At 32.1% G+C, this 24,895-nt stretch overlaps 1 protein-coding gene across 2 annotated transcripts in view; it reads left to right on the top strand.

Annotated features, from left to right (window-relative positions):
- The window catches only part of MTX2 (metaxin 2), an 89,134-nt gene that overhangs the window by 55,367 nt on the left and 8,872 nt on the right, over positions 1 to 24,895 (top strand). For both annotated transcript variants that reach the window (XM_051986165.1, XM_051986164.1), the window contains exons 4-9: positions 14,399 to 14,471; positions 18,046 to 18,122; positions 19,265 to 19,357; positions 20,549 to 20,587; positions 21,006 to 21,131; positions 22,357 to 22,433. In XM_051986165.1, coding sequence (XP_051842125.1) covers positions 14,399 to 14,471; positions 18,046 to 18,122; positions 19,265 to 19,357; positions 20,549 to 20,587; positions 21,006 to 21,131; positions 22,357 to 22,433 — 485 coding nt within the window. The remainder of the gene's footprint in view (positions 1 to 14,398; positions 14,472 to 18,045; positions 18,123 to 19,264; positions 19,358 to 20,548; positions 20,588 to 21,005; positions 21,132 to 22,356; positions 22,434 to 24,895) is intronic.

The following is a 24,895-nucleotide window of genomic DNA, read 5'->3' as shown; positions in this document are numbered from 1 at the left end:
CTCTTTTGATTTCTTCTGTAAATTCTCTCTTTCTTCTGTAAATTCTGCCCAATTCTGTAAATTGGGCAGGAAGCAATTATGTTACTGTTTAGGGTAGAAGCTTTTTTTTTTACTTTAGTCACCACCTCTGAAGATGAATCCCAGTTTCCCATATATGGGAACCAGGAAGTGTTAAATGACTGAGGTCAGATTAGAACTCTGGTTCTCCTGCCTTCAGGGTTGATGCTCTATCCACTACACCAACTAGCTGCCCCCTAGTATTCATTTCTTAGTAAAATGAAATTTATAGTACCATCAATACTGTGCAGTAAATAAAATTCTTAAAGTGAAAACATGTATAACTTGAATCTTAATCTTCCATTGTGTCAGATGGTGGTGTGAATGTGTTGTATTATGTACCAAATAAGTCACTTGGTGATTAGTATTGGAAATCATGAATGAAACACCAGCTTGAAATAATGTCAGCAACATCTGCTTTATGACTCTTTGAGATTCTTAAGGGTCTCGAAGTATTGGAATATAGCTGAGGTGAGTTGATGTTTAACCTTGAGACTGTAGTAGATGATGGGACTGGCAATCTTTTTTTTTTTTTTTTAAATATTTTATTTTATTTTATTTAATAATAACTTTATATTGACAGAATCCATGCCAGGATAATTTTTTTTACAACATTATCCCTTGCACTCGTTTCTGTTCCGATTTTTCCCCTCCCTCCCTCCACCTCCCCTAGATGGCAAGCAGTCCTATATATGTTAGATATGTTGCAGTATATCCTAGATACAATATATGTTTGCAGAACCGAACAGTTCTCTTGTTGCACAGGGAGAATTGGATTCAGAAGGTAAAAATAACCCGGGAAGAAAAACAAAAATGCAGATAGTTCACATTCGTTTCCCATTGTTCTTTCTTTGGGTGTAGCTGCTTCTGGGACTGGCAATCTTGATGTCTCTGGCCTGCTGGTCAGTTATGTCAAGCCACTCTTCAGTCTTGGAAACTGAATGGCCAATCTCGGGAGCTTGCTGTCCCAAAGACCTTATTAAATTATCATATCTAACAAATTTGCTTATATCACCTATCTTTTATTTCTCTACTGTGTATAGTTACAATGTGTACAGTTGCCAATGCAAAAGTAAAAATGAGGTTATTAATAAAATGATGTGAATGTTTGAAGACCTAAAAGTTAAATGCGTGAATGTTGAGGCTTAAGCTGTGTGTGTGTGTGTGTGTGTGTGTGTGTATGTAGTGTATTTTATAATATATAATAATGCTGCTTTATTATGTTTTATTTTGCTTTATTATGCTTTAAGCTTAATTTTTCTGAGGCATAATTTTTTTCCAGCCTATTGTTTTTAATCTATATTGTAACCTTGTGTTTTAGGTATGTTTTTCTGTGAGCATATTATTATTGGATCTCCCCATGCCATATTCACCCAAGTGAATTCAGCCTTGGAATATAATTGTTAAATTTGGGTTTTCTTCCTTTGTATTATATAATTTGGCACATTCATTATTTCACCAGCATTGTATGTCATTCCTCCACTTTTTCTGATATCTTTCCAAAGTCAGATAATGTATGATCATATACTTTTCCCCTTTTCTTTCTCCTCCAATACATATTTTTCTTTCCTTTACTTCAATTGCCAAATATGTATCCCAATTTTAATCTGAAATAAATTTTTCAAGGACTTCTTTCTCTTCCCTTCCTTTAGATAAATGTGTGCCATTTAAGGATCACTTCTTCTATCCTGTTCAGACCCTCTTACCTCTTCATTAGATTGGACATATCTGGCATCTGGGGCAGCTAGGTGGTGTGTAGTGGATAAAATGCTGGGCCAAGAGTCAGGAAGACTCATGTTCCTGAATTCAAATCTGGCCTCAGACATTTCTTAGCTATGTGAACTTGTTCTTAGTTATGTAAACTTGAGTAAGTCACTTTAACAGTATTTGCCTCAGTTTCCTCATCTGTAAAATGAATTGGAGGAGGAAATCCAAACCATTACAGTATCTTTGCCAAGAAAACCCAAATGGTGTCACATAGAGTTGGACATGATAAAGTGGAAGTAAAAATACAAAACATTTTAAGATTTAAACCAGGTAACTATTTTCATCCTTAAAATCACTGTTTTCTTAAAAACATTGTGATAAAAAGTTCAGTTTCATATATAAACAAAGCAATGAAAGATTCTTGTTCATTTTTCTGCATTTATTTTTTATATGATTTATATCAGATGAGTGTTGATCTATTATGGCATGTAGTGTCAAATGCTGATCTAAGCCTACTTTTTTTTTTTTACCAAACTACATTTTCGTTTTTGCAAGTAGTTTTTGGCATGTATGTAATCTTTCCTCAAATAGTTAGTTGTTACGGGATTTATTGAACAATGAGTTGGTTATTGACTTTTAATGCTTCTAATTATTTCTTCTCTTCTGTGTTTCATTGATCTTTTCTATTTTAAAATTAGTACCAAATAATTTTTAATGATTCCTGCATTATAATGAAAGTTGATGTGGAATTCTATTTATATCCCCCTTTATTCCTGCCTTTTAAAATTATTTCCTTTGGGATTATAGATTTTTAGTTACATCGTCAGTGATTCTTAAGCATTTGTGTTATGAACCCTTTTGCTGGAACAGTAAAACTTCAGATTCTTCAGAATAATGTTTGTTACTTACATTTTAAATGGAAAAACATTATACATTTTAGTTAAAGGTAGTAAAAATAAAAATATAAAGTTTTCCCCTCATATAAGTTAATAGACTCCCTGAATTCTTGTCTATATAGATCTTTTGAGATTCTGTGGATCCTAAGTTCAGAACCCTTTTTTGAAATGAATTTCATTTTTATTTTATTTTAACTCCATAGTACCTTTCCAAGTGTAATTGATTGGTATAATATTGATTATAAATTAATTTAGGTAATATTGCCATTAAAAATCATATTAGCTTTAGTATTGATATTCTTACTTTGTAAAAAATTTTTGTCATAGACCTTTTTGTAGGCTTAAACCTATGAATCTCTTTTTTTTTTTTTAAATTAAAGCTTTTTGTTTTTAAAACATATATATGGATAATTTTCAACATTCACTCTTGGCAAAACTTGGTGTTTCAATTTTTTCTCACTCCCTCTGTTCCTCTCCCCTCCTCTGTTTCTCTCCCCCACCCCTAGATGGCAAGTAATCCAATATATGTTAAACATGTGCATTTCTTCTATACATATTTCCACAATTATCATGTTGTACAAGAAAAATCAGATCGGAAAGGAAAAAAGTGAGAAAGAAAACAAAATGCAAGCAAACAACAAAAAGAGTTAAAAATACTATGTTATGATCCACATTCAATTCTCACTGAAGTCCTTTCTCTGGGTGCAGATGGCTCTCTTCATCATAAGACCATTGGAACTGGTCTGAGTCATGTCATTATTCAAGAGCCACGTTCATTAGAATTGATCATCACATAATTTTGCTATTGCTGTGTATAATCTCTTAATTCTGCTCACTTCATTTAGCGTCAGTTCATGTAAGTCTCTTCAGGCTTCTCTGAAATCATCCTGCTGATAATTTCTTATAGAACAATAATATTCCATAACATTCACATCATAACTTATTCATCCATTCTTCAAGCAATGAGCATCCCTCAGTTTCCAGTTTCTTGCCATACAAAAAGGCAAACATTTTTGCCTTGTGGGTCCCTTTCCCTACTTTAGAATCTTTTTTTAGAATATTTTAAATGCATAAAAAATTAAGTAGGATTATAAAGGAAACCAGTTATATTGCAATCTTATCAATAAATATTTTTTTAAAAGGACAGGTTCATGGTCTAACTTCTTCATAATTGACCCTCATCTTACAATATGTCTACCCCCAAATCTCTTCTTTTTTGATCTTACCTTGTTTTCTCACACCACTTACTCTTTCTTAAGACAAAGAAATTGCTCTTTTCTCTGTTTATCTTCAGACTGAGTGAAGTTGCATCTCTAGTTTAATTAATTCTTTTGACTATTTTCTCCCCATTCCCATAACTCACATTTTGTATTGGCTTCCCTTCTATTCCTGTTAGTGAATCACTGATAGGAGAGAATATAATTGTTTAAATAATATTCAGCTTATTATGGAATATTATTGTTTGGTAAGAAATGACCAACAGGATGATTTCAGAAAGACCTGGAGAGACTTACATGAACTGATGCTGAGTGAAATGAGCAGAGCCAGGAGATCATTATATACTTCAACAACAATACTATATGATGATCAATTCTGATGGAACTGGCCATCTTCAGCAATGAGATGAACCAAATCAGTTCCAGTGGAGCAGTAATGAACTGAACCAGCTATATACACCCAACGAAAGAACTCTGGGAGATGACTAAGAGCCATTACATTGAATTCCCAATCCCTATATTTTTTGCCTGCCTGCATTTTTGATTTACTTCACAGGCTAATTGTACAATATTTCAGAGTCCGATTCTTTTTGTACAGCAAAATAACAGTTTGATCATGTATACTTATTTTGTACTTAATTTATACTTTAATATATTTAACATGTATTGGTCATCCTGCCATCTAAGGGAGGGGGTGGGGGGAAGAAGGGGAAAAATTGGAACAAAAGGTTTGGCAATTGTCAGTGCTGTAAAATTACCCATGCATATAATTTGTAAATAAAAAACTATTAATTAAAACAAAACAAAACAAAAATTCAGCTTTCCCTTTTTTCCTTTCTCATGCTTTTTTATGGTTCTGTGTGGGTCAGAAACCATTAATAAAACAACTGGATAGATCTCTAGAAGCAAAGCAAAGTTTATTTACGTTCTCCAAGAATCGGGCGTCCCACCATCGAGCAGACAGTCGAAGGGAGGAAGCACCTTAGGGGGTAGGGTGAGCGCTTTTATCCCTAACGCAAATTCCCCCTCCCACCACTGACCCTCATCCTTATTGGCTGAGGATCTTACATTCTAAACGCGGGAACTACCCAAGAAATTGAACTTGGCCAACAAGTACATAGTTGCCCATATTTGGCTGAAATAGGGAGGATATCAAGAAGGGGACTTAAGTATGCCCTTGACCTTAAAGTCCTTCAGGCCTACTCAAACTTTGAAAAAAATGAAGCCTTACTCGATTTTCACAACTGTCTTGAGAGATCTCATTTTATCTCGTTCAGTTCCCTTAAACCTTTAGCTCTTTTAGGTTCTTTTTGTAACTTGATTGTTTATTTTACCCCTCAACCCAATTTATTTCTATCACTCTTTTTAAAAAGTATTTATCTGAGATAAGTGGTTTTATTTAGTCTTTTCCTGATAATTTTTACTTATTTACCTTTTTTGTGTTTATTTTGTTTGGAATATAATATTCTGGTCACCTCTTTGTCCTTGTTATAAAAATACTTCAGTTGTATTTCTCCTTCCTCTTACCCCTCCCCCTCTTTTTTCATTGAGATTAGGCTTAATTTTGAAGACTTCTTATTTTGAATTGCATCTTAAATTCCTTGACTTTGAATATTGTGTTACTGTTTTTCTATGATTTCTCATGACTGAAATCATGTGGTATAAACCTAAACTATTCAAATTGGCATTCATTTAGAAATTAGGATCTCTTGGCAGCTTGTGAAATTTAGTTCACTTTTAAATACAGTTGTGAAATTTAGAGGAGTTTTTCATTGGCAGTTCATTGCAAACTGATCAATTAGCACTTCATTTTCTATGTTCAAAGATTCTTTGTAGTTTTCTTGTATTATTTGTTGTGTTATGTTATTCAGCATTTTTTGTTTGTTTCATCACATTCTCCTTGGATACTTATTATCCTTAAGTTATTCCTTTGTGTCCTTTCTTGAAGGTCAGAAGAGAATTCTTCTGTGTTCTAAAGTTATGGCTTTTTGCTTCTTTTTTGGGAAATTTAAAGTTAGCAAACATTTATTTTCTTTCCTATCTCCCATTGTCTCCTCCATTGAAAAAAAAATAAAAAGAGAAACCAACTTTTTAGTATATTATACATAGTTAAGCAAACCAAATTTCCACATTGACTATGTACAAAAATGTATGACTCATTCTATATCTTGAATCTACTCTCTTTGTATCAGAAGATGGGTAGTATGTTTACTCATTGATCCTCATTAGATACTGTTTTCAGTCATTCCAATGACACGATGATCTTTTTTGGGGGGAGAGGGGAGGAGATGGGGTAAATTTATTAAAAATACTTTGCTGTCCATTCTCTTTGGTAAAATTTTCTGACAATGAGGTCTTTTAAGATAAACCATAGTTAGTATCCCTTGAGGTTTTAAGTTCTTACTGTTAAGGATCTTGCCTTAGATACATTTTCATTATCCCCATAATACTTTGAATACAATGGAACTCAGGCATATTGGACAGGTATTTTAGAGCACAATTGTTTTACTTATTTCTTCTGCCCTATTTTACCTATCTTGTATAAATGTCATGCAAAAAAATGTTGATTTAAATAATGGTACTGTCATTTAAAAAGCATTCATCCTAGTTTTCTTTTACTCATATTTCTAGTCAGTCACGTTCATTCTCTTTGAATACATCTGTAATTTATCTTGAGATCTGTAATTGTTCAAATATGATAAACAGAACCATTTAATATACAAGTTTTCATTTTTGTGTTGCTGTTTCCATTTTTGTATAAACAACTAGACTGTTGGTTTATCCTACCTAGTTTTTAACCACCTTCTGATCTGTTAGGATCCTCCTGAAAATGCAGGCTGTCCATTTCTTAGTCATCATATTTGTGTGATCTGTCCAGCATTTCATTACATGATAAATTGCCTCTAGTTACTATTGCCATCTCTACCTTTTGTGGAGCTTATAATTTGTCAAGTGGTCTTGCAGGAAGATTCTGTACATTGTACTATCCATTGTCCAATGACTGCCCAAGAAATAGGTTTTTTCTTGTCCCTCTGGACTAACATTTCAATATATAGATTGCTATGGACAACTTTGAAAGGTAGAACATTGCTGCCTTGATCTTCATGGACACCTGGTAAGTCAATGTAATATAGATGTGATTGAAATTGATTCAGGGCATTTTATATCTTTTTTTTCCCCACCACCTTATTTTTCCCCAGTACCCCTCCTTTTTCCTCTCCCAGAAAGCCATCCTCCATCAGCATAGCTGATTAATTATATTTAAAAAATTTGGAAATATATATTTAATGTGCATCATTTGTGGACCTTCCTTCTTTGCAAAGGGGTGGAATGGAAGAATATCTTATGTCTCTTTTTTCAAGCCTAGCTTTTCCTTTATAAAAAATTTTGCAGTGTTCACCTTTGATTTCATGTGTATGCTTGCGTGTGTTTGTTAGTTCTTTTTATTTATGGTGTTGTAGTCATTACTGGCTATAGTTATCCCATTTGCATTGGGACTTTCCACAACAACTCTCTCTATTATGGTTTTGATAATACAGGTTGGCATAAGAAATTAAATGAGAATTTTTGGGGAGTTTTGCAGAAGCCGTAGATGACATGCAAAGGTCAGCAAATACCACAGAAAAAGTTGAAATTCAAGAATGCGTAAAATATATGTATACTATTGTATAAAATCAACATATTTTACCTTTTAATACTATAGTAATTCAGATATCTTCTCTAGTTCGAAGGGAGGGCCAAAAAATTTATGTAGATTTTCCAGATTTGGGGGGTGCACATGCCTAACCCTCACAATGTGGAAGGGATAACTATTGCTCTCTTGACTCTTTTATTTCATTCTATTTTAATTCATGTAGATAGTTCATTTTCTATTCAAGCTGTTATCCTGCCCAAGTTGGTGATTGAGACAGACTTACTCAGACACTTCCTTGATCCCTATATTTTTAGTATGCTTTGTATAACCATGCAGTATTGTAATATTTTTTTATGCTGGCAATTATACAGTAAATGAAAGAAGCCTCAGATTAGTTGCTGTTTATCTCATTTTGAATTAGAAACATTATGGTCTTTCATATAATCATCAGATATTGATTGAGCACCCACAGGATGCCATAGTACTTACTCTATTAATGCAAGTTGTTTTCATTCTATTTAGCCTAATCACTTTCAGATGTCAGCTTTTTCTTTAAGGAGGTCTGATTTTAGCAGTGATTGACATTGGTATTGAACATTATTCTGGTAGGGTGTGCCAAATCCTTGATCACAATGATTTCATCTTGTCATTTAGTTTGCATTAAAGTGTCCATCTAAAGTATGGGAACAAGTTGAATGATCTTGATTATTTATCATAATTAAAATGTATGTTGGTTCATTTTGGGTTCAGGTATATATAAAAAACAAATAACTATTTCTGTGGTCAAAGATTAAAAATATTCTTAGAACTGGTAAGATGAAATCTTGATAAAGGTGCTGCTATTAAGATTTACTTGTTCCTTTCTAAAAATCATAGAAGTGTTATTTAAATTGATTTTTCGATATTCAGACCTATAGAATTCATTTTTACTTGAACTTCAATTTTACTCACTTAAAAAACCTATAGCAAAGTTAATGATAAATGGGAAATTTTCTGCAAGAATTCAATGGAAATGACTTAGTTTTGGAATATCTCACTCCTCATAACCATGACCTTTTTTGCTACAACAACTACTGATAACTAACATTTATATAGAGCTTACTATGTGTCAAGCTTACAAACACTTTGCAATTATTATCTCATTTGATCCTCACAAGAGCATTGAGGTGCTCCTGTCCTCATTTTACAGATGGGAAAATAGACAAATAGAGGTTTGAGTGACTTACCCAGATAACATAGCTTCTGAGGTCTGAGATTGGATTTTAACTCGGATTTCTTCTTGATTTTAGACTTAGACTCTATCCATTGTTCCACCTATAACTGTGCCTGTCACTTAATTCTTAGTAAAGTCAACTTTTATTCATCTCTCCCTTATTTTCATTAAAGCCCCAATCTCATGTCTTGCTGTGTTATACAAACTTTCTTCTTAAATAGTATGCCACATACCCTGCCAAGGTGGAAAGATCCATCACCAAAAGGTTGAAACCCCTGCCCCTCTCCCCCTGCCCACTATGGAATAATCTCAGTTGTAGAGGAATTGTGATCTGTATTGGTGATGGCTATATGAACATAGTTAGAATCAAGGATTCTTGAAGTAATGGTTATATAAGCATACCTTAGAGATACTGCAGATTTATTTTCAGACCACTTAAATAAAGTGAATATTATAATAAACTGAATCACATGAATTTTTGGTTTTCTGATGCATATAAAAGTTATGCTTACACTATACTATAGTCTATTAAGTGTGTATTAGTATTTTGTCCAAAAAAAAAAAAATTCTACTTTATTGTTTAAAAAAAAAAAAAAAAGCTAACTATCATCGAGCCTTCAGCAACCCTAGTCTTTTTTCCTGATAGAAGGTCTTCCCTCAATGTTGATGGCTGCTGAATGATCAGGATAGTGGTTGCTGAAGCTTGGAGTGGCTCTGGCAATTTCTTAAGAAAAGTGAGGTTTGCCTCGTCAGTTGACTCTTCCTTTTACTTGAACTCTTAGAGGTTATAGGGTTATTAATTGGCCTAATTTCAATAATATTGTATCACAGGAAAGAAGGCCCAGAGAGAGGTTGGAGGTAGATAGGGAACAGCCAGTTGGTAAATCAGTCAGGATATACACATTTATTAATTGAATACTAGAATACTGATCGCAGATCACCGTAATAGATAAAATAATAGAGAAAAAAGTTTAAAATGTTATGAGAATTACTAAAATGTGACACAAGAGATATGTTATGAACACATGCTGTTGTTAGAAAAGTGTTATCAAGAAAAGTGTTCAAATCAGGGTTACCACAAACCTTTAGTTAGGTTTTTTTTTTTTTTAAGTGCAATATTTGTGAAGCAAAATTAAGTGAAGCTTTATAGATACACTTGTACTCTGGGAAGATCACTTACTTGACCTCTCAGTGATTTAAAGTTCTAAGTTGCAGAATGATTGTTCATATATATATTGGTAGAGAGAATTAATTTAATGAAAGTTCCAAGGCTGAGTCTCAGGTATGTGAATAGTCTTCCCTACGAATAGTCTTCCCTACCTTAACCCACATGGGTTAACAAAAATTTTAAATAGAAAGTTATATTTGTGATTCTGCTTTTATTATCAAAATTATTCTAATAAGTTTGTTTATCTTTTGAATTCTGTAAATTAGAAATGTTAGAATGATTCAAAAGATGAGAAAGACATACCGAGCATAAATTTAACTCATCATATCTAAAATAATATAGTTTGTGGTGTTCTTTGTGGTTTCCTGTTAGACAAAATTAAACAGCAGTAGCTTTTTTGAAAAAAGAAAGAAAACTAGAATTAAGAGGCATACACTTGTTTTCTAATCTTATTTGCTTGTGGAATTTCTGATTATTCATTAGTTCATTGCCACTATGCATGGTAATGCCAGCGAGAAGATACTCTTTTTACAGTTTTACAAACTGTAGAATTTATTAACTGATGGACAACTGAAATGTCATGATGACTTTTGAAAAATGTTTTAAAAATTGTTCTAAATTTAGTAACCATAAAGTTACCTTAGTAACTCAACAATTTGTTTAAAAGGATTGTATGTAAAATTATAAATTCTAAATTTATGCTAGTTTTTTTTTTCCCCCTGAGGCAATTGCGGTTAAGTGACTTGCCCAGGATCACACAGGTAGGAAGTGTTAAAATGTCTGAGACCAAATTTGAACTCAGGTCCACCTTACTTCAGGGCTGGTACTCTATCCACTGCACCACCTCGCTGCCCCTACACTGTTTTTAAAATGTCTAGTTAATTTGAACAAAGGTTTATTCCATGTTTTTCCTGTCTCCATAAAAATTTGTTACTGTTATTTATTTTAGTCATTGTCTCTGTATTATTATGATTCTGCTTTCTTCGCTTTGTCATTGACCTTTCAGAACAAAAGACAAGCAACAAATTTTTGCATATTTGAATATTACTACATAACATTTCTTATGACATAATAGCATTATATTCATTTAGGGACAATATATGCAACTACTCAGTTGTTGGATATATGGGCTGTTTCCAGTTTGGGGAGTGAGAGTTCATGTTTTGTTTTTTATAGGTTTTTAAATTTTTTTATTCTTTTTTTATAAAGTTTGGACATTTTTGTACAGGGACGTGGTACTATGAAAAAAATAGTCAGATAATAGGCTGATAGTAAATATTAAGTATCTACTATATGTCAGGCACTATCTAGGGTTACAAGAAGAGGCAAAAGGCTGCTCCTGCCTTTAAGGAGCTCACAATTTAAGAGTGAAGGGTACAAATAAGCAAGTATTTGCAAAGACTCTTAAATAGGAAATAATTGAGAAAGAAGGCACTTGAATTAAGAGAAATGAGGAAAGATTTCCTTTTAGAAGATGGTATTTTGATTGGGACTGAAAGGGAAGTCAAGGAAGGCAATTAGTAGTAATGAAGAGAAAGGACATTCCAAACAGAGGGGATAGCCAGAGAAAATACTCAGAGCAGAGCCAAAAGATGGCACTTTGTGTTCAGTGTCACTGGATTGAAGAGTACATTGCAAGAGAGTAAGGTGTAAGAAGACTGGAAAAGTAGAAGGGTAGTGCAAAGTTATGAAGGACTTTTTGAATACCAACCAGAAAAGTTTGTATTTGATCCTAGAAACAATAAGGAACCCCTGGAATAAGTGGGGAAGAGGGAAATAGGATGACCTGAGCTATTAAAAGAAAATCAGTTTGTTGGCTGAAAAAGAGAAAGTTGACAAGGTTGAGTCAGAAAGTACTTGGGTTTAAATCCAGTTCTGTCACTTAATAAGCCATTTCACTTCGTGAGGCTCTGTTTTCTAAAATATAAAATGAAGGGATTAAATTAGATGACCTTGGAGGTCCCTGCCAGCTCTAAAATTGTGAGATACATACCACATACACATACACACACACACACAAACATACATATACACACATATATGTATTTTTTTTCTGAAGGTTCCTGATAGTTCTAAATTTGTGATATATATTACATGTGTGTATGCTGTTTATTGTTTTACTTTTTCCCCCTTTCAAAAAATTTCTAGTATATAGTCAGAATTAGAATCACTGCATCAGAAAATTTTTGTAATGATGAGCATTTTTATCTGGACCATTTCACATTTCTACCAGCAGTGGAATCATGTCTCTTTTTCACAGCCTTACCAACATTGAATTTTATAGTTTTAAATTTTCTTTGCCAATGGATGTACTGTGACATACCAGAATTCTAAAAATTTGGATTTCTTTGATTTTAAGATAGTTTGAAAAAATGTTTTGATGATTACTGATTATTTGTGTTCCATCTTTAAGAACAGTTTGTTCATGTCCTTTGGCCATTTATCCATCAGGGAATAGACCTTACATTTATAAATTTGGGTTAATTGCTTATTGATTTTTAATGTCAGTTTTTATCAGATATATTTATGCTTCCATTAAACTATTCTTATGCCTGCCTCATTGTGGTATGGAGGTGATCCTGAATTCTTGAAGGTTACACCAACTAAGCACAAGCTCTCATAGGTTATGTACCAAATTGGAAAAGTTTTGAATAGGGCCCAGTAATTGTCTGTCTTTTGGTCTGAAATCAGCCTTACCAGTAGATTGTCTATGGGAATGAAGAATTTTTCAGATTCACAAAGATCATCTTCTAAAAAACATACATCTCAGGACCAGTATTGGTAAAGGGCCTTAAGCCTAAGATGAAAAATTTTAATTTAATAGAGAATTAAGGGGTATTGTTAAAGTTGACTGACTTTTAATAATGAAAACATATATTTGAATTCAAGTCTGTGATAAGTAAGTCATTTATATTAAGTGGTAGTAACATATTCCAAAAGTATTAGAGGAAATGATTCCCCCAATATTGCTATTTCCCCAATATTTTCTATTAGACATTTCCTTTCTATTCTTGAATTTGGGGAAGTCACTTAACCTCTGTCTGCCTCAACTTCCTCATCTGTAAAATGGGGATATAAGATCTATCTCCCAAGTTGTTGTCAGAATAAAAGGAGATAAAAATCACTTTGTAAAATCTTCATGAAGAAGTGGGTAACATGCTTCTTCATCATTAGTCCTCTAAAACTGATTGGTCATTGTGTCGTTTAGCATTCTCAAGTCTTTCAAAGTTGTTTTCCATTATAATGTTGAATAAATTGTTTTCCTAACACTAATTAATTTACTCTGCATCGGTTCATGCAAGTCTTCTAAGGTTTCTTTGAAATCTCCATTTGTATACTATAATTTGTTTAGCCATTTCTCCATGTATGGATACCCCCTTAGTTTCTAGTTCTTTGTTTCCACAAAAGCAGCTGGTCTAAATAATTTTGTACTTATGGGACCTTATCTCCTTTCTTTGATTTTCTTGGGATAGTTTCCGTTTAGTGATTTTTTTTTTTTTTTGAGCATAGCACCAGATTGCTTTTCAGAATAGGAAAATCAGTGTGTAGTTATAATGCCTCTTCTCCTTCAGCTCCCAGTAATTGTTATTTTTCTCAGGGTGAGTGAGGGGGTTATCCTTGGCAATCTGACCCCAGAGTTGCTTTGATTTGCATTTCTTTAATTGGTAATTGGGGGCATTTATTGATAATTTGGGACATTTTCCATATATTTGTTATTAGGTGGGATTTCTTTGAAAACTGCTTAAGAAACTCAAGACATATGTTTGTTAAACAAAGAGAAGTCATGTATTGTGGCCTAGGGAAAGACAAAAACAATAGGAATGATATCTATATAGATTGCCCTGGACTCCTCCAGATAAGAGAGGGGTGTAAAAAGCTGTGAAAGAGAGACCATGGAAGGAAGATGTTACTGACCTTCAATATTTTTAAGTGAACTAGCTGGTAAAGAAACCAGTATTATTAGTTAAGAGGAATTGAAGCAGTAGAAATCTGCAGCATTTTGGCAAAATATGAAGAGTGGGTGTGGAGGAGCAAAAGAAAATGAAAATCAATCACAAGTCAAGGGGAAAAGGAGTCAAATAGTGACTTTTCACTTTTCATCGTTTTTTAGACTTGAGAAGTAGAACAATTAACAATTGATAAAAAAAAAAAATAGAATTGTACTGTTTTACATTTACATCCTTAAGAATTCTTTGTCTTATCTATTGGTACCTGACTAGCAATATTGATTTTTAATAGTAAACTGACATTTTGCTTGTGTTTGGAAAATAGGTGCTTCACAGCTAAATTGTGTTGCCAGATTTTTTCATATTGTTTTGACTATGCTCACATATATTATAGTGCTTTTTTTTTTTAAATTGAAACATGCATATTTTATTTTCTTGCCATAAAGAGATTATAATGTGCTACTGGCTTGAACTCTGACTGTTCTACCAGAAGTTTGTTTTAGGAAACCATAATGAATGATAATTCTCATGGGTTTACTCTGCTTCTGCTGGTTTCTAGGCCTTTTTGCAAATGTGCGAGCTCCCCATCAAAGTGGTTTGTAGAGCAAATGCTGAATACATGTCTCCATCTGGTAAGTTATATGGATTTTTAGTTGTATTACATAAACTACTTAAGTGTTAATAATATTCTTGTTACATCCAAACACAAAAGAACAGAATATCCTTTTAATGCCCTTGTACTTTTTTTTTTTTTTTTTTTTTTGCCTATCTTACAGTTTGCTGTTATTTGGAATTATAAAATCAACTCTTTTTAAACTGTAGAGTCTTAGGATGGTAAAGCCCACTCACTTAAATGGAGTTAAGACCATTTTTAGAATGCTGTATAAATTGCTTCAAAAAATTAAGTGTTAAAAGAGTGTATAACCTAGCATTTTTATCCCTAAATTCTTCAATTTTTTTTGGTCATCTTACATTTAGCCCTTACGTTGAGCTCTTTCATCTTCAGAACATTTTGTAAATATTAATCTATTCAAGACTTCTGTTCAATTTTATAGTTTTACAGATGGAAGAACATCAATAAGTAGCATAACTAAAATGACTAGCCATAGATCTTACATGAAATTACCAATTGAAAACTCATGGCTTCTAGTTCCATCTTTCTTATTTCTTTAAATGCTGAGAGCACTTTTTTAGATGGCAGGTCTTAGGATGCTATTTTATTAACATTGTGACTTTTCTGATATTTTCATATCTATTGTAATTTCTGAGATATAAAATGACAAATACAAAAATAATATTTACCATTTAAAATGCTATTACATGATATGGACTAAATAATTTTAGTTCATTTAATTTTTTAAAAAGTATAGTGCTATGTACTTTCCAAAATGAATTCCAAATGTATTATTGACATAATAATTATAATGTTGGTTTGTATATGGCAATAATAATACCTGGGTTAGAAGTAAGTTTCATGAATAGGCATCATTTGGTAGTAACCAACTAATGCAAATATGTTACAGTGCTTTTTGGGAAAAACAGTGTCTTATCATTGCAGTGATAGCTGAATGAAGTGTAGTGTTAAATATCATTTCCGTCCCAAGTATACCAATAAAATAAATTAGAATGAGAAAATTCCCTCACTTTGTTCCTACTTCAACATTCCACTTGAATACCACCTATATTTTTAGCCTTATGACTACCTAATTGTAACATTCCCATATTTAAAGTGATTCCCATCTTTTTATTTCCTGAACTACTCTACAAATTAAGAGTGATTATTATGATGAAATCTCTCAGATATCTTTAAGCAAAACTTTTTATTGAGCATTTGTATAATAACAGAAATAAATACTTGTATACTTACAGTGGTTAGGGTTTACAAAATAATTTCTTCATGATCTTAAACAATCAGTAGAACAGTATTATTATTTCTATTTTATAAATGAGGAAACTGAACTTTTGAGATAATAAGTAGCATGGTTACATGGGCAGGATTTAAATCTATATTTCCTGACTTAAGAGCCAGCATTCAAGGTAATAGTTTCACAAGCTTTTTTATTATTTTTTTCCATGATGAAAGTCATTGTAGTAAGAGATGAAGAGAATTGTTTGTGTGACTATTGGTAAATGGTCCTTTGAACACAAATTTCAATTGACCTTTCCAAGATAGCTAATGTTCTAAAAATGGTAACATAGGATCTCATATAAAAGACTTATTGTACTGGTAGCTAAAATTGAAATCTTAAACAGGAAAAAATCTTGAGAAGCCATCTAGTGCATCCCCCATTCCTAAAAAGGATTGTACTTTATCTTGAATATCTGCCTTTTTTAGGGGAAACAATTTTAAACATTCATTTTCAAAAAATTTTGACTTCTAAGTTTTTCTTTCTCTCTCCTTCCTTTCCCTCTCCTTAAAATAGTAAGCAATTTGTTATAGGTTATATAGTTGAAATTAGAATGAGTATCCTTTTAAAGAGATCTGAGAGAGAAAATTCCTCAAACTTGGTATTTTGATTTAGTTAACTTTGTACAGAAATGGAAAGAACACTTTAAAAAATAAAAACCAAGGCAGGACCAGCTCTTATTTTATATCTTGTGAAAAGCATGAAACCCAGAGTTTTCTTTTGTGAAGAGAATAATTCAGACAGTGTCCTATGATTGGTGCCAGACAACGACAGCTTCAGTGTGCAGATGTCAGATACCTGCAAAATAATCAGCCAATAGCTTTGTTTCCAATTCTAAACAAAGCTGGTGGTGTAAGAAGTAATCTTGTATTTCATCTTCCCCTATATGTCCTTGATTATAATTATTGATCCAAATTATTTTTGTGGCAGGAATAAGAAATAAATTTTATTTTAAAATTAAGCACACTGGGAAATTACTTTCAGTTTAGCCTTTTCATAGAACCCTTTCAATCATAAATTATTTTCATTCATGAAGGAGTCAGAAAAGGATGGTGAAGTATTTATAGCTTAAATTGATGTGATCATTTTCAAGTAAGACATGATAAGTTTAAGGAAGAGGCAACATGGTACTGAGTAGAAGAAATGAGAAATTTTTTTCTGATAAGATTCATAAAATGAGGAGCAGGAATGCCAAGCCATTTCCTTGCACTGACCACAGTGGAAGTATGTTCCAAATAACTCTATTGAGTTGTAGTTCAAAAAGGCCTGCATTTCTTTTGTAATGCATTTTATGCTATGGATGCAGATGAAGCTTTTGTTGGTGCTGTGCACCTCATCCATTACCCTTAGGCTGACTGTGAGCCAGAGAGAAGCAAATCTATTGAAAGGGAGCATGAAGGAGCCTGCTGTTACTGTGAACTCTGTTTGAACTAGGTTTGACAGCAGGTTTCATCCACTGGCCTTTGAGGCAGACTTTTCATTTTTGGTAAATATTTTGATTATATAAATTCTAGTGCTATTACCTAAGGTTGATAAGCATTGAAATAAAGCACTAAATGTTTGATGTAGTTTTTAAAATCCAGAGAAAGTCTTTCTTTTCCCTTTACCCCTCACCCTCACATTTGCAGAATATATTGTATTATTCAGTTCACAGATTAATAGACTTTGACAAAAATGACTATGAGACATAATAATAGAGTATTAAAAATAAATGATACTAAATATCCATGGTACATGTTTCTATGATTTAGAATCAGTAAGAATTTAAAATACAAGGTTTTAAAAATGTCTTCTAAATCATATTATAAAGAATACTATTAGAACATGACTATTCTGAGGGGATTTATTGCCAATATAGTATATTATTTTTTTCTTCTTCTTTTGGAGATTGCCCAGTGGTTCTGAATCCATACTTCCCCCTGATTTGAAGTAGTCTCAATTTCTTAGATTATAAAATCTGCAGATTGCATAGGAAAAGGAAAAGGATATGATGATAATAGTAATAACAATATTTACCATTTACATAGTGTTTTAACGCTTACAAAGTACTGTACATGTGTTACCTCATTTGATCCTTATCATACTGAGAGACAAAAGTCTTTGCTATATGTGGTTGTCAGACTTTAGAGGTGGGTGCAATTTTTATTTTTCTGTCAAAACTTGATAAATCAGTATCAGTTTTTATGGAATTCAGAATGCACTATTTTAAACAAATATGCATATTCATGTATTAATTTTTTTCATATAAACTTGAATTTATCCCAGAAGAATTTTGTTGGTTTTTTTTTTTCCTCAACAGGTAAAGTACCTTTTATTCATGTGGGAAATCAAGTGGTATCTGAACTTGGTCCAATAGTCCAGTTCGTAAAAGCCAAGGTAATAAAAAAGATATTAAATGCATTTGATCACAGTTACTGTTAAATAAGTCATTCATCATTCTTTAGCATGTCTTAACATTTACATTGATTTTAACCTAGGTTTATGAAATGTCAATATAAACTAGTGGAGAAATTTTTCTAAAGTATTAATTTTTTTTCTGTTATAAATTATTGGCAAATTTAGTTTGGTAAATATTTTTCCATCTTACCATAGCTTATGAGAGCTTCAGTCATAAAAAAGTATTGAAATATTACAAAATGTCATATTTGCTAACTTAGGAAGGTTAATCTATTTATTCTAGTTATTTTACCTTAAATTTACTCAGTTTGGACTACAAGTGGTGTGTATGTTTGCTGTTGGTTGGTTCCCAACTCCATTAAGAATATAGCTCTAACACATCTTTGTATCATACTTTTATTTCTTGGCAACAGGTATGGTACTTTCAAAAAAGATGCATTGTATGCGTAAGCCTTAAAATTAGAGCTAATAAAAGCTTCTGCTTCTTGCATTCTTGTCCTTGTAAAAGCATCATTTGTGCATTAAGCAGTGTGTATTTATATTTAGTGCTTTGACTTCCATTTGTAAGTACACTGAACTGCCTTATAGGTGAAATCACCTTTTAACAGTTTGCTTTCTTTATTTCAGTTGCTAAATTCCTTTGGATGGCAAGCTAAGCAAAACCTACTTATAGTGAATTCTAGCCTATAATGAAGAGTATTATTAACAAGTTTCCCAAGTGTTAATCTAAGTATTCAATAACCATTATGGTTTTGTTTTGTTGAGGAATGGAAGTTAAATGAATAATGAAAAATTGCATTGTAGATAGATTTGACATTTTGGTAAATGTTAGCTACTTATAGTATTTAATTGACATTGTTATATTCAGCTAAAAGATACATACATTCCTATGTTGGAAAAGTATCTGAAATGAATTTGCATAGCTGTGCATCAGTAACTATAAAGTTTAATGCATGGTGTCATATTAAAGATTTTATATACTTTGGAAAGTATTTTGAGAGATTAATATAGTAACTATATTTAAGATATAATGCTATATACACTAATAGGAAAATAACTAGAAGTTTTAGTATAGTTTGATACAATATAATGCTTTAAATTTTCTTTTTAATTCCCTTTAGGGCCATTCTCTTAGTGATGGGTTGGATGAAGTCCAAAAAGCAGAAATGAAAGCCTACATGGAATTAGTCAATAATATGCTGTTGACAGCAGAGGTATAATAAATAATAACTTTTGTATGGTTTTATGTAAGAGTAATTGAAAATATACTTATTGTCCTGTAAAATAAGTAATATGTAGTTTGTTTTATTTTAAATCAAGTGATGAAAACAGGCCAGGTTTTGAAAAATTATCTCATTAAAAAATCCTATTAGTTTATTATTTTTACTACTAATAGCAATAGTAATAATGGCTTACATTTATGTATCTTCATAAAATTTGGTAAGTGACTCATAAAAAATCTTTAAATTGTTCCTCTTTGTGAAGCCTTACTTGAAAAGTTGATGAATGTGTTTTTGCATGTGTTAACAAAATCCCAAGTGTGTTGTAACAATAAGAACAATAATGGCATTTATTCAGTACTTTATAAATGTTATCTCACTTTATTCTGAAACCACTCCATGGCAGACAGGTGCTTTTGTTATCATCACCATTTTACAGATGAGGAATTGAGGCAAACAAAAGTTCCAGGGTCACACAGTGAGTGCCTAAATCCAGATTTGAATTCAGAATTTCCTCCTGGTTCTGGGCCATATTCTCTCAACTACTTTAGCCAGTTGACATCTAAGGCCTATATCAGTCTTTAGGGTGGAGCAGTGCTGTCTGTAGGCAAGACACTTGGGTTCTTTCTAGCTCTACAAATATTTTGCCACTTGACTTTTTTGAATTTTTTTTAAAGAAATAAAGTGATTCATTTTGGCATTGTAAATACACAAATGATGTGCAAAATTTTTTGTATAGTGTAATACAGTACTGTGGAAAGATCACTGGATATAGTCAGAGGAATTGGGTTCAAATCATGTTCTGTGTCACTTTAGGCATGCTACTTAACTTCTTATCAATAAGATGATGGAGTTAGGATAGATGACCTCTGCGACCCATTTCATGTTTGAGCCTTTCTGTTATCTTAAATTTACTTATAGTTTTACAGAGGTTCTTAGAGGCTTTGTCAAGTAATATCTGTAAAGCAGTTTAAACTCTTTAGAGATGTGCTTTGTGAATAAGAAATAATTTTATAAAGTATAGCCACTGAACATAATGATTATTAGAAATGTGAATCAAAGGAAAAGTCCCACAGATATAGCTTATAAAAAGTTTGCTTATAAAAATTATAAGTAAGAAATCATTTTATTCATTTATTTTTTCTTTGGTGTTCCAAAATTTAGTGAATGTTCTTTTGTTCCTAGTTGTATCTTCAGTGGTGTGATGAAGCTACAGTAGGGGAGGTGAGTGGTTCTGCAACATTTATCTTAATTAAAATTTAATGAGAAAACACTTTTGCTCACAATTGCAAGTCCCTGCTCATAAATGAAACATTGTGGTTTATACCATTAGTGATATAGTTTTTCACTTACTTTAATTTTGCTTGCATATACATTTTAAGGAAGCTATGTGTCATTGTTTGATATAACTGGTTGTAAAGTACATAAAAGTTCATATGGTTTTTAAAGGAAATTGTTTAAAATTTTAATTTTTTTTAAGATGGTAGTATTTATTGTTTTTCTATTTCTAACAATGTTCATTTGTATACTAATGAGATCAACTTTCAAAGAACACATTATTCCCAGAAATTTCTTTTTGAAAATATCTTTTATTTCTAGGAGTAAAATGTTATTTTCCTTTAAAAAATTATTCCTGATTTAGATCACTCACTCTCGATATGGATTTCCTTATCCTTGGCCTCTGAACCACATTTTGGCTTATCAAAAACAATGGGAAGTAAAACGTAAGATGAAAGCCATTGGATGGGGCAACAAGACTTTGGATCAGGTCAGTCTAGTAATTAATAAAGTTGATATTTCCAGGCTTCTTGCATTTAAAAAAATTCTCTATGACATCTATTGTATTTGAAATATTAAAGCATTGTAAAACCAGGAAATCATTTCTTTACTTCTTAATAATACAGGGTATTCCAAAAATCTTAATGTAGTTTTTATCTATTTTGGGAAATCTACATGTTAAGCTTTAGTAGTGTAAGTGTGCCCTAAGATTTTTGGTATACCTTATATGTAGTTTGACTTAGTCATATAACTTTGAACATATCTTCTCTCTTCATTTTGACTAATTCACAGAAGAATTAATAGTATTTTAAAATACTTCAAGAAAATATATTGGCATATTTGCTTTGTCCTTACCCATTTTTACCTTTAACCCTATCCAGCAGTATCAGAAATAGCTCTTTGTTGCAAGGAGAAAATGGAGCAAAGAAAATTTACCACAACACTAGTGGAAAAACAACACAGATCTTTTCAGCTAATGGTAGAATTGAAATATTAGATGAGAAAAGGCTTTAAGATTTTGCACAAAGTAATATAAGCTTATTGGTTTTGAATAAATATTTTCCCTGTTTAATCTAATATGCAAATATTTTGGGGGGATGGCATGTATCTGAAGATAATGTTTCTAAATTTTGGGATTTCAATATTTGGCATTTTAAAAATAGCCCTCTCTCAGCTGTTCTCCCAGAGTGCTCCATAGTATTAAACCATTATTTCTGTATTAGAGATAATGGATGGACTGAGTTTCAATGCCTTAACAAAGATGTGATTTCATAAGTGTGGATGCCTCTCCCTGCACTGATATGAATTATAACTTCTCTATACTTTAGTATAGTTAGTTGATTTGTCTGAAAGATTGACATCCTGATGGCAAACCTTTTGGGTATAAGCCTCTCTTGACTTAAGCAGAATAATCTTGGTCTGTTGCTTGAGCCATACTTAAAAGTCTTTTGTATTTTGGACCATTCAAAGCTTACAGTTACAAAGCTTTGAGAAACTCAAATCACCTCCATACCACAGGAAGATTTAAAATATAGTTTGACCTAAATTGTATAAATAGACATATAATCCCCATACACACATATGTGTGTGTTTATAAAATATTTTTCTCTAATTGTAAAATATGATGTAAATGAAGTAAGTTTTCATTGCTTTGGGGTAATTAAAACATTATTTTTCTGTTTTTGTTTTGTTTTGTTTTGTTTTTAATATTCTAGGTCTTAGAAGATGTAGACCAGTGCTGTCAGGCTCTTTCTCAAAGACTAGGAACACAACCTTATTTCTTTAATAAGCAGTAAGTAATTTTATTTCATGTGACTGTGCCCAAAGTGTAATATGTTGCATAAAATTGGCAAAATTAATAGAAATGTTATGTTATACATACATCATACAGGATAGAATGATCTAATTTCTTTAAAAATGAGTTACAGATACAGTATTATGGGTGGATATAGGAAATATATTAATTGAAAGTTTATTAGAATGTAGTAGCACTTCTATTTCATACAGAGCTTAAAGTATTCAGGTGAGTTTTTCTAGAAGGAATACCAGTAATGGTAAAGATAAATAAATGCTTTGGAGAGAGCCTAGAGTGAAACATTTGGGATGGTGAAAGGCTTTGAAGTCATGTCAAATGAAGATTGGTTGAAGAAATTAGAGATATTTAGCATGGAGAAGAAAACATGTGAGAAAAAAGGGGAGTAGAAGATAAAATCCCATTGATGATGCTTATTGCTTGCATGACCTTGGAGAAGTCAACCTCCCTGGGCCTCAGTTTTTTCATCTGTAAAATAAAAGTTGTTTCACTAAATGCTTCTTAGATGAGGTCCCTTATGCCTTAGGCACTTTAGTTATGTTCTAGTCCAACCCCATCCTGAGGCCTAGAGAGATTTAATTTACTAGTCAAAGGTCATTCAGTTTAAAAGTACTAAATCTAGGATTTGAACTAATGTCGCCTGACTCCAAAACTTTCACTCTTTCTCTTATATACCTTTGCTCTAACCCATCCTTCATCCCTACCCTCCATCAGAGCTGCTATCACTTATTTGAAAATAGCTCTGTTAAGAGATTGAGCTTTCTCAGCTTGTTCTTATGAAGCACAACCAGGAGCATTGCATGGAACTTGTATAGAAACAGGTTTGACTTGACATAAAGAGAAACTTCCCAACAATTAGCATTATCCAAAAATGGAGCAGCCTCACTTATTCTACCTCCTCAGAGGTCTTCAAGGCAAGGCTAAAATGACTACTTGTTAATAGAAGGAATTCTTGGTCAGTCAGGTTGTTGTTCTTTGAGGTGCTTTCCAACAATGGGATTCTGTGGATGAGCAGAACATATAATTCTTTGCTGTCTTTTCTTTAACAGCTTTTCTATGTGGTTAAGCAACGATAATAAAAAATGTAGTATCTGTGAAAATATGTCATAGAATTTTTAAAAGAATTGTTGATTATAAGTAAAATTATAGTGTTCTGATATAACATGATAAAGCTGAATAAAATTTATTATAAAAATGAAATTAATAAAGTTTTGGGAATTTTTATGAAGACTTTTAGGAAGAAATTGTTATTTTCCCACCTTCTGGTAAAGCATAAAGACATTTTTCTGTGTAGTTAGGTACCCCAACACTAGTCAGAATTTCCCATTCACTTCTTAGGAGTGAATCTCACACACACACACACACACACACACATACACACACACGTATGTACGTTTACAAACTCATGTGGATGTTTATATAAATTTGAAGACATTTATTGCCATCAAAATTTTTTAAGTTAATGAAAGTATTTATACAGCATAGAAGTGAAAATACTAACAAACTTAAAAAAATATAGATGTTAAGAACTTGTTTTACTGTAAAAGGGATTTTTACAATATATACTTTTTTGGGTAAAGAATCATTTTCAATATAAAGAATATAATTTTCTCTTTTCTCCACATGACTACAATTTTAAAATATGTCATTATATCTGCCACCTGGTTTTATGATCGTTTGTCTAAATTGAGTTAATATTAATAAATCCAGGGGTTTGTTTTAAAACTCTAATTCACTGAAATTTTCTTTTGTCTTTCACAGCTTTATTCTTTGATTGTTAATGACATTTTTGTGGGTTGCATTTTCATGTATATATCAAACATTTATTTGGGAGCTTTATTAGTTTATAGTGGGTATATGGCCAGCTTTTAAATATTTAAAAATATACATATAACCTGAAGCACAAACAAAACAAGATATATGTTAGAAATATTAAAATGCACTTTAGGGCCTATTGCTCCCCAAAACAGAAAGGTCACAGAGTTCAAATTAAGAAAGCATGATAGGTAAAACTACAGTTATTCATGTGGTTCTAGGGAAGAAATCACTGTTCTTTGATTTTTGGCTATGCAATTCTTTTTATTAGCTTAGTCCCCAGCACAAAAGAAATGTATCTACATGTTGCTGCTCTGTGGTTCCTTTTCTTACTAATTTAGAAATTCTTAAGAGTTGAAAGACCCAGAAGGGGTGTATTTTACTGTTTGAAGTGCATCATTCTTCTTAAAGGTTGTTTTTGTTATTCACGACATCCTGGTGAGAGGTATAGGGAACCATCTGAAGCAGTTTGATCCTTAGATCTCAAAAGCAAATAGGTTGATGATCAGAGATCAGTTGGCAGCTTATTTAAAGGAAATATCAAAATGTCTATTCATTATAAAGGGGTACAATTATAATTAAATTCTTAATGAGAGCTTTGGATTTAGAATTCAGGACAGGTATTA

This window comes from Antechinus flavipes, chromosome 3, assembly GCF_016432865.1.
Source record: "Antechinus flavipes isolate AdamAnt ecotype Samford, QLD, Australia chromosome 3, AdamAnt_v2, whole genome shotgun sequence".
Classification (NCBI taxonomy): domain Eukaryota; kingdom Metazoa; phylum Chordata; class Mammalia; order Dasyuromorphia; family Dasyuridae; genus Antechinus; species Antechinus flavipes.
This window is presented reverse-complemented; position numbering and strand designations above follow the sequence as displayed.